The 18,806-nt window shown below is 42.8% G+C and overlaps 1 protein-coding gene across 1 annotated transcript in view; it reads right to left on the minus strand.

Annotated features, from left to right (window-relative positions):
• The window catches only part of tbx15 (T-box transcription factor 15), an 88,982-nt gene that overhangs the window by 19,250 nt on the left and 50,926 nt on the right, over nt 1-18,806 (minus strand). The window contains exons 5-6 of the mRNA XM_072262247.1: nt 10,400-10,567; nt 7,543-7,607 (exon numbers count right to left, since the gene is read on the minus strand). Coding sequence (XP_072118348.1) covers nt 7,543-7,607; nt 10,400-10,567 — 233 coding nt within the window. The remainder of the gene's footprint in view (nt 1-7,542; nt 7,608-10,399; nt 10,568-18,806) is intronic.

Raw genomic sequence — 18,806 nt, forward strand, 5'->3', positions numbered from 1 at the left:
CCATTCCAGTCAGGTAAGGTAACTAGAGTTCAGGCCTGTTAGCAACCCAGATACCAGAATCTGAACAGTCACTGCCGGTAATTGCAATGTGGTCAAAGATCTATAATGCACAGCAATGGGCTTTTCAGCAAAAACCTCCATGCTGACTCTACATTGCCCCGCCTATTCAAGTATTGGTCTAAAAGCCTCCTAAACATAGTAATTATATCTGATTTAACCACCTCCTCTTATAGTGTATTCCAGACATCATTGTTTAAAAATCTTACTCCTCAGATCCTCTGCAAAGCTCCTAAAGATATTAAAGATTATTTGTCACATGTACATCAATACATACAGTGAAACATTGATTTGCATTAACAACCAACACGGCCTGAGGATTGTATCAGGGCAGTCTGCGGGTACTGCTGTGCTTCCAAAGCCAACATAGCATGCCCACAACCAACTAACCCTAACTATATCTTTGGAATGTGGAAGGAAACCAGAGCACCTAGAGGAAACCTACACGCTTGCAGGCAGAACATAAAAACTCGTTGCAGATAGCAGAGAGAATTAAATCCTGATCAGCGATCACCGGTGCTCTAAAGCAACTGCACTACGCTTCCAAGCTTACCTCTCATCTTAAGTGTATGTTTTTGATACCAAAGCCATGGGGGGAAAAAAGATTCGACCATCTACCCTATCAATCTCTTTCATAATCTCCAAGAGGCTATCTCTCAGCCTCCTTCACTCCCCGGCACAAGCATGTCCTTCCTACAGCGTATCTACCAGAAATGCACACAGTTCTTTTAAGTGTGGGCTACCCAATATTTTGTAAATTCGCAACATAACATCTTAACTCTTATACTCTGTATCCCGTAAGCATGCTCTATGCCTTCATTGATTCACCCATGTTGCCCCTTTCAGAGAAATATGGATTTGGACCCCAGGGTCTCTCTGTACTCTACCATGTCCTACTGCTACCTGGCTTCTCAGAATGGATCACCTTGCACTTGTTGGGCTTAAATTCCACCTGCTAACTGACCTGTATTCATCTGCAGGCTTAGACTACCTTACTTTCTATCTATACCACCAATTTGTGTATCATCTGCAAAATTATTAATCATGCCTCCTACATTTACAACCAATGTGTTAACATATACCAGAAATATCCGAGGCCCCAACACTGATCCCTGGTGTACACCACTAGTCACAGACTTCCAATCAGAAAAACATCCATTCACCTCTCTACCTCCTATCACCAAGTCAGTTTTGGATCACACGCACCCTAATCTTCTGGATCAGTCTACCATGTGGGACCTTATCAAATGCCTTACTACGCGAACAACTGCTGCCCTACTTTACCACAGCGCAGGACAACAACTTATATTAGTTTGTTACCTCCTCAAAGCTCAAATTAGCCACACTAACTATCCCTAATCAGCCTCTGGTTTTCCAAATGAACATGAGGTCCTGTGCCTTATAATTTTCTCCAGCAATTTTCCTACTACTGATGTAAGGCTCACCAGCCTGTAATTACAAGACTTACCCTTGCTTCCCTTCCCTTGGTGAACACAAGCATTAGTATTCATTTAGGACCCTCCCCACATCCTTCACCTCCACTCATAGGTTACCCCATAAAATGCATAATGTTTGTGAAAAGCTGAGATATTTTTTTTTATCATTTGAAGAGTTATTCGGCAGTCTAATGTCATAGCCCTAAAGTTGCCGAGGACTAGCAATAGAAATTCAGCCTTTGGGCTTCTAATTACTCTGCATATGTTTCAGTCTCAAGTCAAATGCCACCTTATGAATAAGCCAAAGGCATTTTCTTAAGCATGTTACCACACTGTCCACAAAGAAAGGACTTGAATTCAGGAAGAATTTTTTTTTAATAAACACACTACATCTGAAAATGCTCTACAACCAAGTGTTACTCAGAACCAAGTTCAATAGTTATAATGCAAAGAGCTAACAGCTGAGATAACTAGAGAGTATGTGGGCCATGCTGTAAAATGGACTCAGTATTCCCAGTATACTGTACGATTAGACTATCGAGTAGAGCTCCTCTGGAAATGCATGTTTGAATCTCTTTACCAAGGCTGAGGTGATCAGCCGGTACTAAACGCTCTAATACTGGCAGCACTGAATCAAGCTGCGAAAATCTCCAGTGATCAGCATCAACTAAGGTTGTCCCAGACCTTTTAAGGGAAAAATAGGCTATAACCGCAAACAAGGCTAAATTTCCTTCACAGCTGGGAAAGCACGGCAACACTGAGGGTGAGATTAGTTCTGATGCAAAGATCGCAGCTAAAGACTGAGACAAAGCTGCCTATAATGTTGACTTGATCTCCCAAGGGCGATGCCTCAAGCAGGCAGCATCCATCTTGGAGGGGCCTTACCATTCAGCACATGCAGAAAGTGCAGGAGTCTGAAGACACTCACTCAATAGCCTAGGAACAGCTTCTTCCTCTCCACTGTCTGATTTGAATGGTCCATTAATCCATGAACACTACCTCACTATCTTGCTCACTTTTTGCAATTTATTTACTTTTTAAATATGTTTTTTTATTGTAGCTTAGTCATTTTTATGTATTGCACTATACTGCTGTCACAAAACAACCATTTTTACGACATTTGTTCGTGATAATAAACGTGATTTTGATTCTGATATGTAGGCAAAAGAAATAGTCGATCTGTTGGCAGAGTTGCCAAAACCTCTAAATGAACTTTGGGCAACCCAGTTCCAACCTGACACCTGACTTTGAAGGAAGCTTGGAGCCTATCCTTTCCTGCAGGCATAGGTTAATGGCCATTGTTTCAGCTTCTGTTACACCAAGAGAAGAGGCCACCCAAAGCTAGCACTGCAGTCGCTGTTCACACTGCTATCATCATGGCCTCAAGCAGCAGTGATGAGCAGGGCTTTGCACACGACCATCAGCCAAGAACCTCTCCTGCAATATCTCAGGAGATTCTTACATACCAACGGAAGTGAGCAGTATCTGTTCCCTGGACTGCAAATTTGCTGCTCTCCGTGTGGCAGCACTCGGTTGCCCCATCACTAAAATTCGACCACAGGTACTACCCATGTTTGTCAGCCAGCTCGTGTAAATGCCAGGCTCTTGGGTCCAGAGGGCATAGCTCCAGGACCAAACATAATGGAAGTTATGCCTTGATGCCATCTGCAGCCTCCTCCAGTCCAGGTCAGCAGACTTCCACCACGTTTGCGCGGTCACTGGTGGAGACTTGGTGTAGGACACTGGAATAGACAGAGACACAAGGAAGGCAGCTGGCAGAACAAGAGGTGAATAGTAAGTACATCTGTTGCTCATTGTTTGATTTATTTAATGGTGCAAGAAGAAAAATGCTGTGGAAAGTGGGTTGTGTGGTGTGCTTCAGTGTTTTTGATTAAGGTACACTGATGAGAAGAGACAGACGGAGCGTAAAGTGGGAGCTACAGTGAATGCGCTTTTCTAGACTAGAATATTCAAGAGAATCATTTGATTCCTAATTGATGGCAGGGGTGACTCTGACATGGTTTTCAGCCTTCCTGCTCATCCTCCTTTCCCCTTTCCTGTCACTCAGACTTTGGCAACCACATTAATGTCGGGTTATAGAAAATGACACAAGCATCTACACATTGTCGAATCTTTATGGCTGCAGTGGAATACACCTCCACATGGTACCAAGCAGATGAATTGCCGCTTCAAGGCACTTACTGTGTGCTCAGACATCATCTGCGATTAGATGTAGTACGGTAAGAGTTATAATACTAGACTAGTAACCCAGAAATTGAGAGATTAACTCATAAAATGTGAAATGGAATTTGGTAATTTACCTACCTGGGAACAGTCAAAAAGATTGCTAGATTATGATTAAGACTTACTAATATTCTTTGAATGAGTTAATCTGCCACTTCCTGCTGTTCTATCACACAATTGTAATTTACAATGTGTAAATTTCTCTTGATCTTATTACCCACATCCCCAGAACAAATATTCTTAAAAATCAGACTGTCACTGCTGCACTAATCTCCCAGTTCACAGGAATCCCTCCTGTCACTCAGACAGCTGAGTTCACACCTTTCCTGTATGCTGATTTTCAGAACAATTGTTTACTGAGTTCTGCTACTTGTTCTCGATATCCTCTCGTCTCACTCACATCCTGACCAACACCGTCACCAAGCTTAAGTGTATTATTGCTATTTGAAGCTGTGCCTTCCTTTTGCTCTAAAAGCTATGTATACATTGTTCATCCTTATTTCTTGGATTCACTGGGTTTTTTAATGCCTGGCTATTTACATTATCCCTTCAGTTTAAAAGTTTACAACAGCCTTCATATAAGTGTGCGGTGCTGTAGAAATACAATTGTTTTACATTGCTGATTGGAGGGTATACTGGACTATGAAAATTATATTTGATGCACTAAAGTATGCAATAAATATTTTATAACTGAACTGCAGATTCAGTCTTTTCAGTTGACCAGTTTATGAGAAATGTTTTTGTTTGGAGGGGAAGGAAAACAAATTAGTGTTCATTCATACACACACAGAGAAAAAAACAATTAGCATAATCTGCTAAATTTGTTCCTGTAATCAAGCTATCATTAACGTTGCAGTAAAGGCAATGAGACTATCGACGCTTGCTATTACAGGGTGTTACTACAGGATGAATTACTCAGCAACACCTTGTTTTTGCTAATGCGTACAGAAGTATGGAAATCCAAGGGTTACTGCCAACATTATCCTGGCTATGCTATTGCAGTGCCCACCAATAGATAAAGCATTGAAATGAATGCAATGCCATCTACTTGAACCTGCTCACTAGTTCTGCACTAAGGATGTCTTAAAGTTAGGGCGTTCAGTAGTGAATGACTTTTTTTTGAAAAATAAGAGTCATTACTGAGCATCATTTGCTCTAAGATTAAATTTACACGTATGGTGTGAGGTTTGCTTGGAATTTGTTTCAAGTGAAAATATTTTTTTTAAACAGCTTCTCTTTCCTTGTGCTAATTAATACCTATACATTTCACAGTCTCCATTTCACTTTCTGGATACCATGCAAATATTCCTTGCTTTGCATTCACAAATTTGGATTCCATTCAGGATTCTATAATATTATAAGTTAGGGAGATTTACTGTTTTATAGCAGACACTGAATTCAATATAACGAGTGATTTAATATGAGTCAAAACCTCATGGACAGCTTTCAGCGTGGCCAATGCAAGCCAAATTTCTTCAGGACTTTATGGCAATGTGGAGGTATGGAGAGAAATTTTAACATAGAAAATAGGTCAGGTACCATCCCACCCCCACCACCCCTCCAAAAAAAATTGCAATATCAAGTTTGAAAATGCAACCAAGTCAAATTTTTAAGCTGAGATTTTTTTGGAAAAAAATCAAGTTGCCACTATCATTTCGATGCGATGTAATACTACGTGAGCATCTTGCAAAGGAGCATCATATGATAAATAACAAGCTGCATTATATGCCGAAGGAAGTCAACCAGACAGAAAGCATTGAAATGGAGGGTAATAGATGGGCTGAAGGGCCTAATTCTGCTCCTATGTATTATCACCTAAGCAGTCGTTGTTTTGGATTGGGTCCCTTCAAATGTTTTTTTTTGCTTTGTTCAGGATTTTCAGCATTTTCAGACTCTCTTGAATTTATGAAGCTGCATTATATAGCATCTTTACTGTACTGAAATATCCTAAATCCTTCCTGGAAACATGATTAAATAAAATAAGCCATTGAGGAGATACGGGGATGGGTCACCCAAAACTTGGCTAAAGATACACTCATTAGGGAGTATTTTAAAAAGGATTAAGGTACGGAGGAAGAGGAATTTAGGGGAAAAAAATCCAGGTCTTTCTGCCTCAAGCAGCTGAAGAATGTGTCCAACAACAGCAACACGGTTAAAGTATAGATGAGCCAGAAGCCAATGCAGAGAGGCTGGTTGCCCTTATCAAATGTTTTAGGACAAGGATAGATTGAGAGATTAACAACAGAGGGACTTTAAAAACAAAAATGCAATTTTCAAAGGTGACATGTTGTTTATATGAGAGCAAATGAGGATGAGCGACCATGGGGAGCAATAGGCCTGATGACAGTGAGTTGGGTTGAGATCATGAGAGGAAATGGAGACTGGCTAGGATGGAAAACAGCCAAGTTTAGCCTAGACAAATAGGGACAGAAGGGAGGGGATATGGGTGGTTTCAAGATGGAGAAGAAGTGATTGGAAGGTCAGATATAACAAAAGTGGCAGAGTTTGAGGATCAGATAGTTATTAGGATGAGGGATGGTTAAAAACTGGAGTTAATTTGTCCTAAATTACTGTTCACTGGATGTCCGACATGCGATTGAGCACTTAGACTCGGAGTGGGAGACGGGAGAGATGGTGGAGAGGTAGATAGAGCTGTCTGTTTGTGATTTGACGCATTTTCAAATGATGAGGGATATAAGTGAGAAAAGTGAGGGATCGGGTACCGAGTGTCAAAATGCGACGAAATCCTCTCTACCACGTTTTGATATAAAATGGAGCTTTCCTGTACCCTGTGTTAACTTCTGCGCCTTAAATACGCCACCTTTTACAGTTGACTTTCGGAGAAAGTTAATTCTCCAGCCTCAGGAGGGAGTTTTGAGTGTGGGCCAATGCACGGGACCGTGCATTATAACTGGACTCACGGCATTCAACGGTTGAAGGTATAATCCTGACTGGTGAATGAGATTGAAGCCCCTTAGCCAAGTGTGAATGGTTGGGTGTTGACAAGACGTTGGCTGCCGATTGCACCGATGTCGGTATTGCCGAATCTCTCTGTTTATACTTTAGTGGAAGCGGTGTTATTTCCGCCTAACGATAAGTATTTGCAGCCGCGATGGGCCAACTTTATCCTAACATTAACATTTGTTAAACTCTCTCCAGGTGCTGTCAGGAGACTCAACATGCGGAGGGCTGCGTTATATCTCGTACCTAACCATCCACTGCACTTAGTGATAACTGAGTACAACAGGCTATGTCTAAGACTGGGTTTTGTTTCCAATTATATTCTGCCATTTCCACTTTAATATGGGCCTTTAACCATTTTACACAAATGCTCTGTAAAGGCAGTTTATTATCAGGGCGTGTTAAAATAGCTACTTATTTATCGACAAAATGGGAAAGATCGTACAGCTTAAATTCCAAAATTATCAAATAGCTTACACCCAGCACGTTCTGCAAACTGAGTGAATGACAACAGGCGAGTTGTCATAAACATCACGGCAGGAAGTGCCGTGAATCGGCAGCCACTGCACCGCCGCTTCTCCGTGGGCAGAACCGAGTCCTGGACCCAAATATAAATATAAACTCGTTTATTTTGTTTCCCAAAAAAAAGGTAAGCAGGCGTCTACAACACTCAACGTGTTTTTCTAAACTGTTAGACAGCAAACCTTTTGCTGTTAAACAGCACACCGTTGTCTGTTCTGCCTGATTCAGGCAGCTCGGGATGAAAGCGAAAAAAACGCGCATCCCTCTATTGTCAAGTCGGAATTGTTCATTTCAACTCATTTGTTGAGCTTTGACTCCTCACCTGTTTCTTCCCGAGTCCCGGAACCCTTTCGCGAAAGGATTTCTGTCGATCTTCAGCCTTGTAATCTGAAGAATGAAGAAAGAGCGGCGAGATGATAATGGTTTGTGGAAAAGTGAGGGCGAAGGAAAAAGGGGGCCTTAGGGAGAACCGATCGGGAAACATTCGACATCTAATTCTTCCAAAATCAAACATAAGTTCAGTAATAAAGAAAATAGAGGTCTTTATTACTTCTTGAAAACGGAGTGTTGTGCGTTATAATCCAGAAACCATTAAATCCTCATTAAAATGAAAATTTCTTCCAGAAAGTGATTGCTGTAAAAATATTATCTTATTCCTACACACCAAATTATTTTGAATTACAGATATCTTTAACTAAAATTCGAATTTGTTCAGCTTTGAAAGTGTCAGGTCTACGTCGGTTAATTGTACTTTTTTTTAAGAATACTGTATTCACCATGGGAAAGGTTTAATTTTGAAAATGATCGTTGGAGAGTGATCAGGAGGCATTTAAAAAAGAGCAGAGAATGCTGCAAATCAGCCTCCCAATCGTTTCGAATAACCTTCCGTCTACTGGGAACAATTTTTCTCCACTTCAGCTCTCCACACCACAACACCCGCCTTCGAAGAAACTAAACCTTGGTATAGGGGACACATTGGGAACACTCTGGTTAAAGTGTTGATACAGTGCCATCCTCAAATGCATTAGCAGTTCAGTCGTAGAGTGATAGACTCACTCTGCCGTACATACGTTGAGGGGGAGAGTTGGGATGTGTTCGGAGAATGATAGTGGAACTCCCAAATCTGGTCGGCAGTCCAGCAATGTTACAGCAGCCTGGAGGAAGGAACTCACGCCTGCTGTTAGGTTTAATTGAAGTGGGGTGTCAAATTTGGTTTCAATACTGCTCAGCTCCCTCTTTGATCTCCCAGACACCGAATCAACATATGTAAATGTTTAAATCTTTTGAGAATTTAAACGCTGCATTAGTTGCTCCGAAAACTTATAACCATTAAGGATTGAGGCTCCGGGCACTGGTAAAGACGTACAGAATTCTCTCCCCGGCTGAAGGGATGGATTTTGGACTCTGGCCGTAACCAGGTTCGAATAACTGGATTGAAGTTTAATAACGCGCAGTGTATTAACATTATCTTAATCAGCCCGCGGATTGATCCAGAAAGCTCCGACTCGCGCTTTTTTTTCCACCAAGGCCCTCCGATGTTGTTTCTTCCGAATTATTGTTTAAAGGGGGAAAATGATTCCTTTTGGGGGACCTAAGGTGCAATTAAAAACACGAGTTTAGGTAGAAATAAATAAAATATGTAGAGTTTATTTGGATAAAATAATTCAGGAGATTTTTAAAGTTAGATTATACATGTCAACGTAGACTTTTGAATTGGATGGAAATTTTCGTTTAAAATATTTCACCATTTTCCCCAGAAAGATACGAATTTGCCGCTGGAATTCACTAAACTCGCGTAAGCATTGTAAACACACAAACAGCAGCGGTAACGATTACAAACAGAAAATTGAGACGTTCTCGCATACAAATCAAAAATTGACCTGTCGACTTGCTGGAGTTGTTTACTTAATTCGGTCATTAGAAATTTTCATTTTAGCCATTTGAATCTGATTAATCGAAAGTGATTTGAAGTAATTAATTAGCAGCCAATATGAAATAGATGGTCCAGAAACTGGTGGGATTGTAACAGCAGGCTTCTTTTTAATTGCATACTTCACGTTAGCTTACGTTATAAAAGCTACTTTTACTGCTGTGATAAGACACGCAGTAGGTCTAAAAGCGTAGAGATCTGTGCTACCGCTTTATGCAGGTAAACAAGGCTGGAAACTTGACAGATAGCATGGAACAAGGATTGGAGCAGAAACCCAGTTGTCGAGACAGAATTCGAGCAAAGTACTTCCCTGGAATGGGAATCTTTTATTTTAAAATAGTCCAGAGCATGGGCTATTCTTAAACATTGGCTCAGGTTGTTGACGTTTTCGTGAACCTTAAACACAAGACACGCAATTGCGGTTCAGTCGTTCATTCGCTCTTTTTAAATCTATAGCGCCGTAGTTTTAGTAAAGACTGTGACTATTTTACAGATTTCTAGACAAATTTTCCACAGCAATGTTAATGACATTCCCGTTGGTCAAATCGCACAGACAAGGCCTGCTCTGATAGATCTATACCAATTACGTACATTTATTTGTGTTTATGGGGCTCACTGCATTAGTGTTAAACTTACATTTATTAACGAGCTGCTCGTTATGCAAAGCAACTCTTGTACGGTCAAAGTTATTGAAAGGGCGTGTAACACGATCTAATATTAAAATTAAACGCGCAAATAGCGTGTAAGTAAAACTAAACATGACATTCAATGCATAAAAATGAATCCACCGAGCTAGTCATTTACCTATTAATTGTATTCAATTTCCAGAGAAATGCTTAAGTTGTTCCTAAAAGTAGAGATAAATCAAAGGTACTGAAAATATAGTCCTCACAACATCGCTCCACCCTTCCGAGCTGTACTCTACGTACTACGTAGAATCATTTCCTACACGAGGAAATTAGATTTATAATCACAAAATAAGATTTTGCTTCACGGTTATTCTTCTTGTGAAGAATTGTGGAATCGATTGCCACTTGTTGGCTTCGACGTGCCATTATGGATGATCTAAATATATTTTGTGTGTGTTGGGGGACGAGTTTACGTCTTGTACTGTGATGTCTGAAACATCAAGACACTGCAGTACAGCAGACTGGCGTTCAGAATCTCCCGCCCCCCGGCCAGCATCTAAGAGCTGGAGAGAATTCGCTGTTGCTTTTCAACGGAGAACAGAGAATGGTAGAAGACCTACCTGCTGATTTTGATACGCTGTTACGGTGGTGAAGACAGTCTCCGGAAAAGTAAAAGTTTTCACCCCTTCGCCCGCAGGCACTGGTTTGGTTGGACACAGCTCACTGCTGAAATCCTTTCGGATCACATGCACCCGGGGCTGATATTTGTGCATGGAATGAAGAATTATCTGTTAGAAAAACGAGGAGTAAAGATAATTTATTTTGCGTTAGCTAAGTTTAAAAAAAATCAGCCAGATCAAATTTGAACAAAGGCCACGCCAATCAAAACTTCACTAAATGACGTGCACTGTATTTCGTTCAAACTAAATGATTTCCAGATTTGGATAAACACGAAACGAAGTGAATGTCATTCAAAGCTTCAGTTTCTTTCAAATTAATAAAGTGATCCAATAAAATAAATGTGCATGTAATCGTTTATTATAAATCTTTTTTTGACAGAATTCTCATAGTTCTGGTTAGAATCCGGAAAAATTAGAAAAGAAATCCAGGCGTGCAATCTACTCATGTCTTCGATCGTCAGCTTTAATAATGCTTAGATTAATTGTTTTATACTTAGAGGTGCAGCGCAGAAAGGCCCTTGGCCCTGCCGAACCACGCCGCCCAGCAACCCACCGATTTTACCTTAGCCTAACCACAGGACAATTTACAATGACCAATTCACCTACGAACCGGTAGGTCTTTGGGAGGAAAACCACACGCACGAGGGAAGAACATACAAACTTTCTAACGGAGGTCGCCGGAAATGAGCTCCGAGCGCCGACGCCCCGAGTTGTAATTGTGAGAAGATATAACTCGCTATATTGGCGGATTTAGTGGATGCTTATTACTGAACTATACTTGTGGTAAACCATGTATATATGTTGTAACTCGGTTACCTGTCTGGACACACCCCTCTGCTGACTGCCCCTGTGGCTCCTCCCACAGAGTTCTGTATAAAGGTGTTTGCCTTGCCCCTCCCCCTCAGTCCTGGGGCACTCACTGTGGAGGTCGTATTGTACAGCGAATAAAAGCCTTTCAGTATTTTACCAAACCTCAGTCTTTTGGAGTAATTGAAGGTGCTTCAATACTGACACGGAAACTCCTTGTTTGAAACAGTCGATATATGGCATACAGTATTAGAGTATTGTGACTCCCAGGAACAGGCTGGGTGACCACCAAGAATAGATTGGTGATGACTGGAGAGACAGTTGACAGCTCAGAAAGATGGCAGGCGGGGCAGGGATGGGGAGCAGCCCAACCTGCATCTTCTGTGAAGAAGAACCCAAGAAAGCTACAGATAAACCCAGTGAAAGACACCCCAGGGGAGCCCGGGGGGGCGGGGAGGGAGAATGAGCACCCCAATAGGACGGACCTAATAGCAGTGACCAAGGCAAATGGATTATCGATGATGAGAGAGAGATGGAGTTCAATGTGAGGGAGCCCACCTGGAAGGAAGTCCAGGAGGTTGTGTCTTCAGCCAGAGCCAGGTCTGCGCCAGGACCTAGCAGAGTACCCCACAACTGTGTACAAGCACAGCCCGGAGCTTCTCAAAATTCTTTGAAGATCCTGCAAGTGATCTGGCACAGGGGGACAATGGCAGACCAGTGGGCGTACGCAGAGAGGGTCTGGAGAGCCAGGGAGGAAAATTTGTTGAACCTGGAGCAGTTCAGATCCATCTCGCTGCTTAGTGTGGAAGGGAAAATCTTCTTTAGTGTCTTGTCCCACCGGATGATGGACTTTCTCCTCAAGAATGCTTACATCGACAGTTCAGTGCAGAAGGGTGGAATTCCCGGAGTGCCTGGGTGCCTGGAACACACTGGAATAGTCACCCAGCTGATGGTGGGGGCACACATGGGGGACGGAGACCTGGTCGTGCTTTGGCTAGATCTCGCCAATGTGTATGGGTCAATACCCACAAACTGGTGGAGTTTACACTGGACCAACACCATGTTCCTAGACAAATCAAGGACCTCATCATGAACTACTAGGGGGAACTTCAGACTGAGGGCCACTTCTGGAGCTATAACATCAGGCTGGCATAGGCTGGAGAAGGGGATTATAACTGGGTGTACAATCTCTGTTATTCTCTTTGCCCTTGCATGAATATGGTAGTCAAGGCAGCTGAGGCAGAGTGTAGAAATCTGGTGTTCGGCGGTCCCCGATCAGAGCCTGTATGGATGACCTCATTGTCACAACAACATCGGTTCCTGGCAGCAGGCGGATCCTCCAGGGCCTGGAAAAGCTCATTGCATGGGCAAGGAGGAGCTTCAAACCAGCTAAATCCAGGTCCATGGTGTTGAAGAAGGGCAAAGTGGTGGACAAGTTTTGTTTTACCTTGGATGGCACTACAATTCCATCTATCACCGAGAAGCCAGTCAAGAGCTTGGGGAAGGTCTTCAACTGTAGCCTCAGAGATGCAGCTGCCGTCCGATCAACTTCCAAGGAGCTTGAGAGCTGGCTCACCACAGTGGACAAGTCAGGCCTACCTGGAAGGTTCAAAGCATGGATTTACCAGCATGGCATCCTACCCCGAACCCTATGGCCGCTACTGGTATACGAGGTGCCTGTGACAACTGTGGAGCTGCTGGAGAGCAAGGTCAGTAGCTACCTTCGGAGGTGGCTGGGCCTACCCCGTAGTCTGAGCAGCGCAGCACTGTACGGAAGGTGCAATAAGCTGCGACTTCCCTTTAGCAGCCTGGACAAGGAGTTTAGGGTCCCCGGCACAAGAGAGGTGCTGCAATACGGGGATTCCAAGGACCCTAAAGTGGCAGCAGCAGGCATCCAGGTACGGATGGGCAGGAAGTGGAAGGCACAGGAAGGGCTGATGGTAGCAGAGTCCCGGCTGAGACACAGGGCTCTGGTGGGGACAGTGTCAACTGGGCGAGCGGGGCTGGGCTCCATTTCACAACCTCGCTATGACAAGGCCAGAGGCAAAGACAGATGGCAACGAGTCCTGGAGAAAGTGCAGGCTGGCATTGAAGAGGAGTAGCAGGATGGTGGGCATGCAGCCGTAGGGAGCATGGACAAGGTGGGAAGGTGAGCTGGAGCAGAAAATCTTCTGGTCTGACACCTGGCAGGCAGAACCCCAGCGCATTAAATTTATGATCCAGGCTGTCTATGATGTCTTGCTAAGGCTCTGCAAACCTCCATGTCTGGGGCAAGGGCGATACACCAGCCTGTCCTCTCTGTCCAGGAAGAGGATCACTGGAGCACATCCTTAGCAGCTGCCCTAAAGCCTTGGGGGAAGGTCACTATCGGTGGTGTCATGACCAGGTGCTGAAGGCAGTGGCAGAGAGCACTGCGATGGCCATGACCACCAGCAAACAGAGTGGTCAGAGGAAGAACATCTCCTTCGTCAGAGCCGGAGCACGGCCCCTACATCAGCCCAGACCAGCGTCATCATCGGGCCTGCTTAGCACCGCAGCAGATTGGCTGCTTCAAGTTGACCTGAGGAGGCAGCTGAAGTTTCCCGACCAAATAGCAACAACTTCACTGAGGCCGGATGTGGTCCTTTCTTCAGTGTCCTCGAAGCAGGTTGTCCTCATCAAGTTGACAGTTCCCTGGGAGGACCGCATTGAGGAGGCAAATGAGCGGAAGCGGGCCAAGTACCAGGAGCTGGTGGAGCAGTGCTGGAGGCAAGGCTGGAGGACTCGCTGCGAGCCTATCGAAGTGGGGTGCAGGGGTTCTGCCGGCCGCTCACTCTGCAGAGTCTACACTCTACTTGGCATCACTGAGGCTGGCAAGAGGAAAGCTATCAGGACCATCACAGAGGCCGCTGAGAGAGCCTCCAGATGGCTGTGGATCAGGAGGGGTGATCCGTGGGCCAGTGTTGCTGGGACACAAGCTGGGGTCTGATCAAACCCAGATGGGTCGCCTGGGCGAGAGTGTATGATGTTGAAAGACCCAAAACATCCGACGACCCCAGGTTACATCACTGATGATGTGTCCCACAGCATCCGCGGGGTGTATCTCAGAATCATTACTTTTACTTCAGGAACACAGATGTCGTGCAGTTCAAAGGCAGATAAGCATCTGTCTGTGTAAGATACATGATAGTACAGTATACTCAAAGATTTGGTTTCACATCTAACCGTGGCAGATGAAAAAATATTCTGTTTCCATGATGAAAGGTGTGATGGCACCACGTTTTTTAACACTGCCTCCTCATTTCCAGAAACTGGGATACAATCCAGTCCAAACAGAGAGAATGAAAGTTTCCTTTCTCTGGAAGAAAAACAAAATACTTTCCCTGATGGGTTTAATCAAACTCCTGTGAAACAAGGTCAGTAGTTCTTAGTCCAATTCCAGCTTGGATTATGTCCAGAGTAATCATTTAGAAAGAATAAAATTGGGAAAATTGAAAGATAATTTGCATTTTATACTTTTGAGCAAGGTTTAAGTAATTTTCTTAATATATTGTTACACTTTTTACATTGAAGCTTTGGTTTTGAGTAACTGAAATGTGAGGCAAAATTGTGGTAAAAATTGAATGTTGCTATTCACATTATTTCATTTTAGTTTCACACTGGAGTTAAAATAGCCATTAATGAAAAAAATATTTTAATGAATTCTAATAAAAAACAAATGAATTTGCTCCAAGCATTCCTGGATTTGGTACAACTCTATTCTGGCATAAAACAGTTTTCAAATTGCAAGCACCTCCTAGTACCTTTATAAACTCTATCTTATTCACTTTAGCACCACCTATATTTGCTTATATGTTCGGTCAGTGTTTACTCTGAGCACATTAACAAATGGCAGCTTACTAAACAAAGCCAACTCCAACCTGATTGGCAAAGACCTGCGCATCACAGTGGGTTCTAGCAGTAAACAGCATCACATGAAAGGCCAGTGCAAGCCCCACACAAATTGCTCTGACAACCCAGGTTGCTCAACTGTCTGTCAGACAACATAAATATCTCTGAATGTTTCTGGTATTTAGGACCATCCAAAAAATCCAAAATTTATCACTACTATAAAACTGTAACCTGACTCTGTTGCTAGATCTAAATACAGTATAATTTCAAAGTATAGCAGCAAAATTACCAACAAATGCATCTTGGTGAATTTTGGAGTTTCTGCATTCCTGCATTTTTGCACAGGATTCCCAGCTTTCCCGTCACGTGTACTAGGAAATGCCAGTAACTCTGCAAGGAACCGGCAACATTTTTCAGGAAGATGTAGACCATTATGTTAGACTGGGGAGTAGGATGTATCTGTGTACATTCAAACTTCAGTTGTAAGAAATTTTACTTCGGCCGCATTTGAAGTATTGCGCGCAGTTCTGGTCACTGCTTTATAGGAAGGATGTGGAGGCCATGGAAAGAGTTCAAAAGAGGTTCATCAGGACGTACTGTGGTTTAGCGGGCATTAGCTATAAGCAGAGGTTTGACAGACATGGATTCTTTTCACTGCAACGTCACAGGTTCAGAGTGACCAGAAGTAAGCATATAAAATAACGAGAGGCATAGACAGGGCAGATAGCCTTGAGTCTGTTTTCCCCAGGGTGGAAATGTCAAATACTAAAGAGCATAGCTTTAAGGTGAAAAGGGTAAAGTTTAAAGGAGATTTACTAAGCAGATTTTTTTATACAGAGAGTGGTAGATGCCTGAAATGTGCTGCCAAGGAAAATGGTTGGAAACATATGTTAACAACATTAAATAGGCATTTGGACAGACACATGAATGGGCAGGGGATGGGAAGACTTGGACCATATACGAGCAGATGAGCTTAGCTTGCAATAACATCCTAGTCAGCACAGGGATCATGGGCAGATGCACAGGGATCAAAGGCAGACATTTTTCTCTGTTCTGCACAGAATATGGGAACTCAAACACAGATCTCTTCTGTCAAGGTTATCGGTAGCCATCATCAAGATGTTGTTCATGATGTCAAAACCCAATTCTAGCTTGTACTGGAAACCCAATATAAAACAGAAAATGCTGGGAAGACACAGCAGGCTGAGTTTCTCTCTACTGAGAAAGAAAGAGTTAATGTTTCATGCCAATGGCTGTGCATCAGAAATTCTGTCAAAAGATCATTGATCTGAAATGTTAACTGAGCTTTTCTCTCTACAATGCTCTCTGACATTGTGGAGAGAATGGGCTGTTGGGCTTGTTTCTGAGTTGTGCTTTTCCTGTACTTTTCATGTTGAGTAAGTCTGGTATTTTACAGTTTGCCGAGGTTGAAATTGTCTAACTTTGTTTCTTATTTCTAATTCCTGTTATGGTAAATAGGATTGGATTTCACTGCAATCCCCAGTGGAAATAAGTTCAGGAGTGGTAAATGCCAGAAATGGCATAAATTGGCAGCAATGAGAACAGATGCAGAGAAGGTGCGAAGAATGGAAAACAGCAAGGACCAGTACAGAGTGTTCCTCAGAAGTTATAACCCAGGCACATTTTGGGAGTGGAAGATTTGAATCATATCTGGTCTTTGCTATTTTTGCCATCACCAATCACAAAGCAGTTTAGGTTTGCAATCATTCACTGGCTGTCGGTTCCATTTCAAAAATAGCTTTTAGTTTGAAAAGAATAGCAGCAAATCTATTTCAGAAATGTATAAATACTTCACTATTTATCACAGGCTTACCAAGACTATCCCACAAATTGTACCATAAATATTGATTAGGTAGTTAGAAATGACCGGGAGTTGCTTATATTTTAATTTGCATGTAATCGAATTGGATAAACTTATATTGAACGGGGAAATGTATCAAATAATGATAATATGCAAATGAATGGTATATTTTAAAATGTTTATCATATTTGTATGAATTCATGTTTAAATTGAGTCTGAGTCTGAGTCTTTCACAAACTGTATTTGAATATGTTGACCTGGAAACAGGCAAGAAAGAACTATGTCTGCAGAATAAATCAGTAAAATAATATTCTCTGTAGAATTACTTGATGAGAAGTCTGGAAATGAAATATCAATGAAATTTTCAATTCTATGGTGAAATTTGGAGAAATAATCCAATGAAGTGTTTGCTATTGTGCTTATTTTGGACTATTCATCTACTGGTGCTCCTCTTTGCTAGAATTCATGGTGGACTTCTATATTTAGCTTTTCTTTGCATTCCTGGCTCATCTCCTCATTCTACCCTCCCTAAACTTGAACTCGTTCAAAAATCTGCTGTCTGTCTCTTAACTTGCACAAGTTCTGTTCACCCAACTCACCAGTACTCACTGAACTACATTGGCTCCCAATTAAACAATGCTTCAATTTTAAAATTCCTTTCACATCACTGTAATGCTCTCCAGCTTGGGTGCCACGGTAGCGTAGTAGTTAGCCCAACACTGTTACAGCTCAGTGCATCAAAGTACAGAGTTCAATCCCAGCGTCCTCTGTAAGGAGTCTGTACATCCTCCCTGTGGAGTGTGTGGGTCTTCTTCTGGTGCTCTGGTTTCCTTTCACAGTCCAAAGACGTACCGGGGTAGATTAGTAGGTCACTGTAAATTGTCCCATGATTGAGTTAAATTCAGACCAAGGTTGTTGGGGGTTGCTGGGCAGCATGGCTTGAAGGGCCGGAAGGGCCTACTCCATGCGGTATCTCTAAATAGTAGTAGGTAGCCGTCGATCCCAGGGGATCATGTGTTTGCGCCTCTGGTGGACTGTGTCCTTTTCCAGGGCGCAAGCCTGGGCTGGAAGATTTGAAGAACCGGCTGGTGCCTGTGCAGCAGGTTCCCCCTCTCCACGTCACTGACGTAGTCCAAGGGAAGGGCGAGCGCCGATTCAGCTTGGCACCAGAGTCGGCGCAGAGGCTGCCAGAGTGAAGCTGTAAACAACATCAAACCGCCTTAGGGACCTCGGCCCCGGATTCCTTCCTCAGGGTTTACTCCCAAAGCCTTTCCCATGGGTGGGTATGGCCGCAAGGCGGCAGAGGTTTAAAATCAGAGTTTTCCTTCTCTGTAAATAAATCTCTAAGTAAATAAAACTCTCCAACTCTCCTGATACCAGTGTTACTCAAGTTTATATCATCTCCTGATTTAATTAACACCATCAATGATTGTGCCATCAGCTGCTAACTCCATAAGCTCTGGAATTCCCTCTCTAAATCTGCCTAATTTGCTTTCACACTGCTCTCATTGAAGATGCTCTTTACAAACTATTTCTTTCACCAGTCTAATGTTCATCTGCCCTTATATGTTGTTACATGACTCAGTGAGATTTTAACAACCAGATGCTGAAGTCCCATTAGATTTACACTGAAAATCAGTAGGATTATGATGGACTTAATCATTACTGCACTTTCCTGTCCAAACCCATAACCATTTATTCCCCTATTGTCCACATTTCTTGATAATATTTGCTGATTTAGCCCTCACAGGCGTGGGTAGAGAATTCCCAAGATTCACACCCTTCTTAGAGAAGGAATCCATCTTAAATGACCGACTCCCTATTTAAAATCCCTGCCTCTGAGGCCTA

This window comes from Mobula birostris, chromosome 6, assembly GCF_030028105.1.
Source record: "Mobula birostris isolate sMobBir1 chromosome 6, sMobBir1.hap1, whole genome shotgun sequence".
NCBI lineage: Eukaryota > Metazoa > Chordata > Chondrichthyes > Myliobatiformes > Myliobatidae > Mobula > Mobula birostris.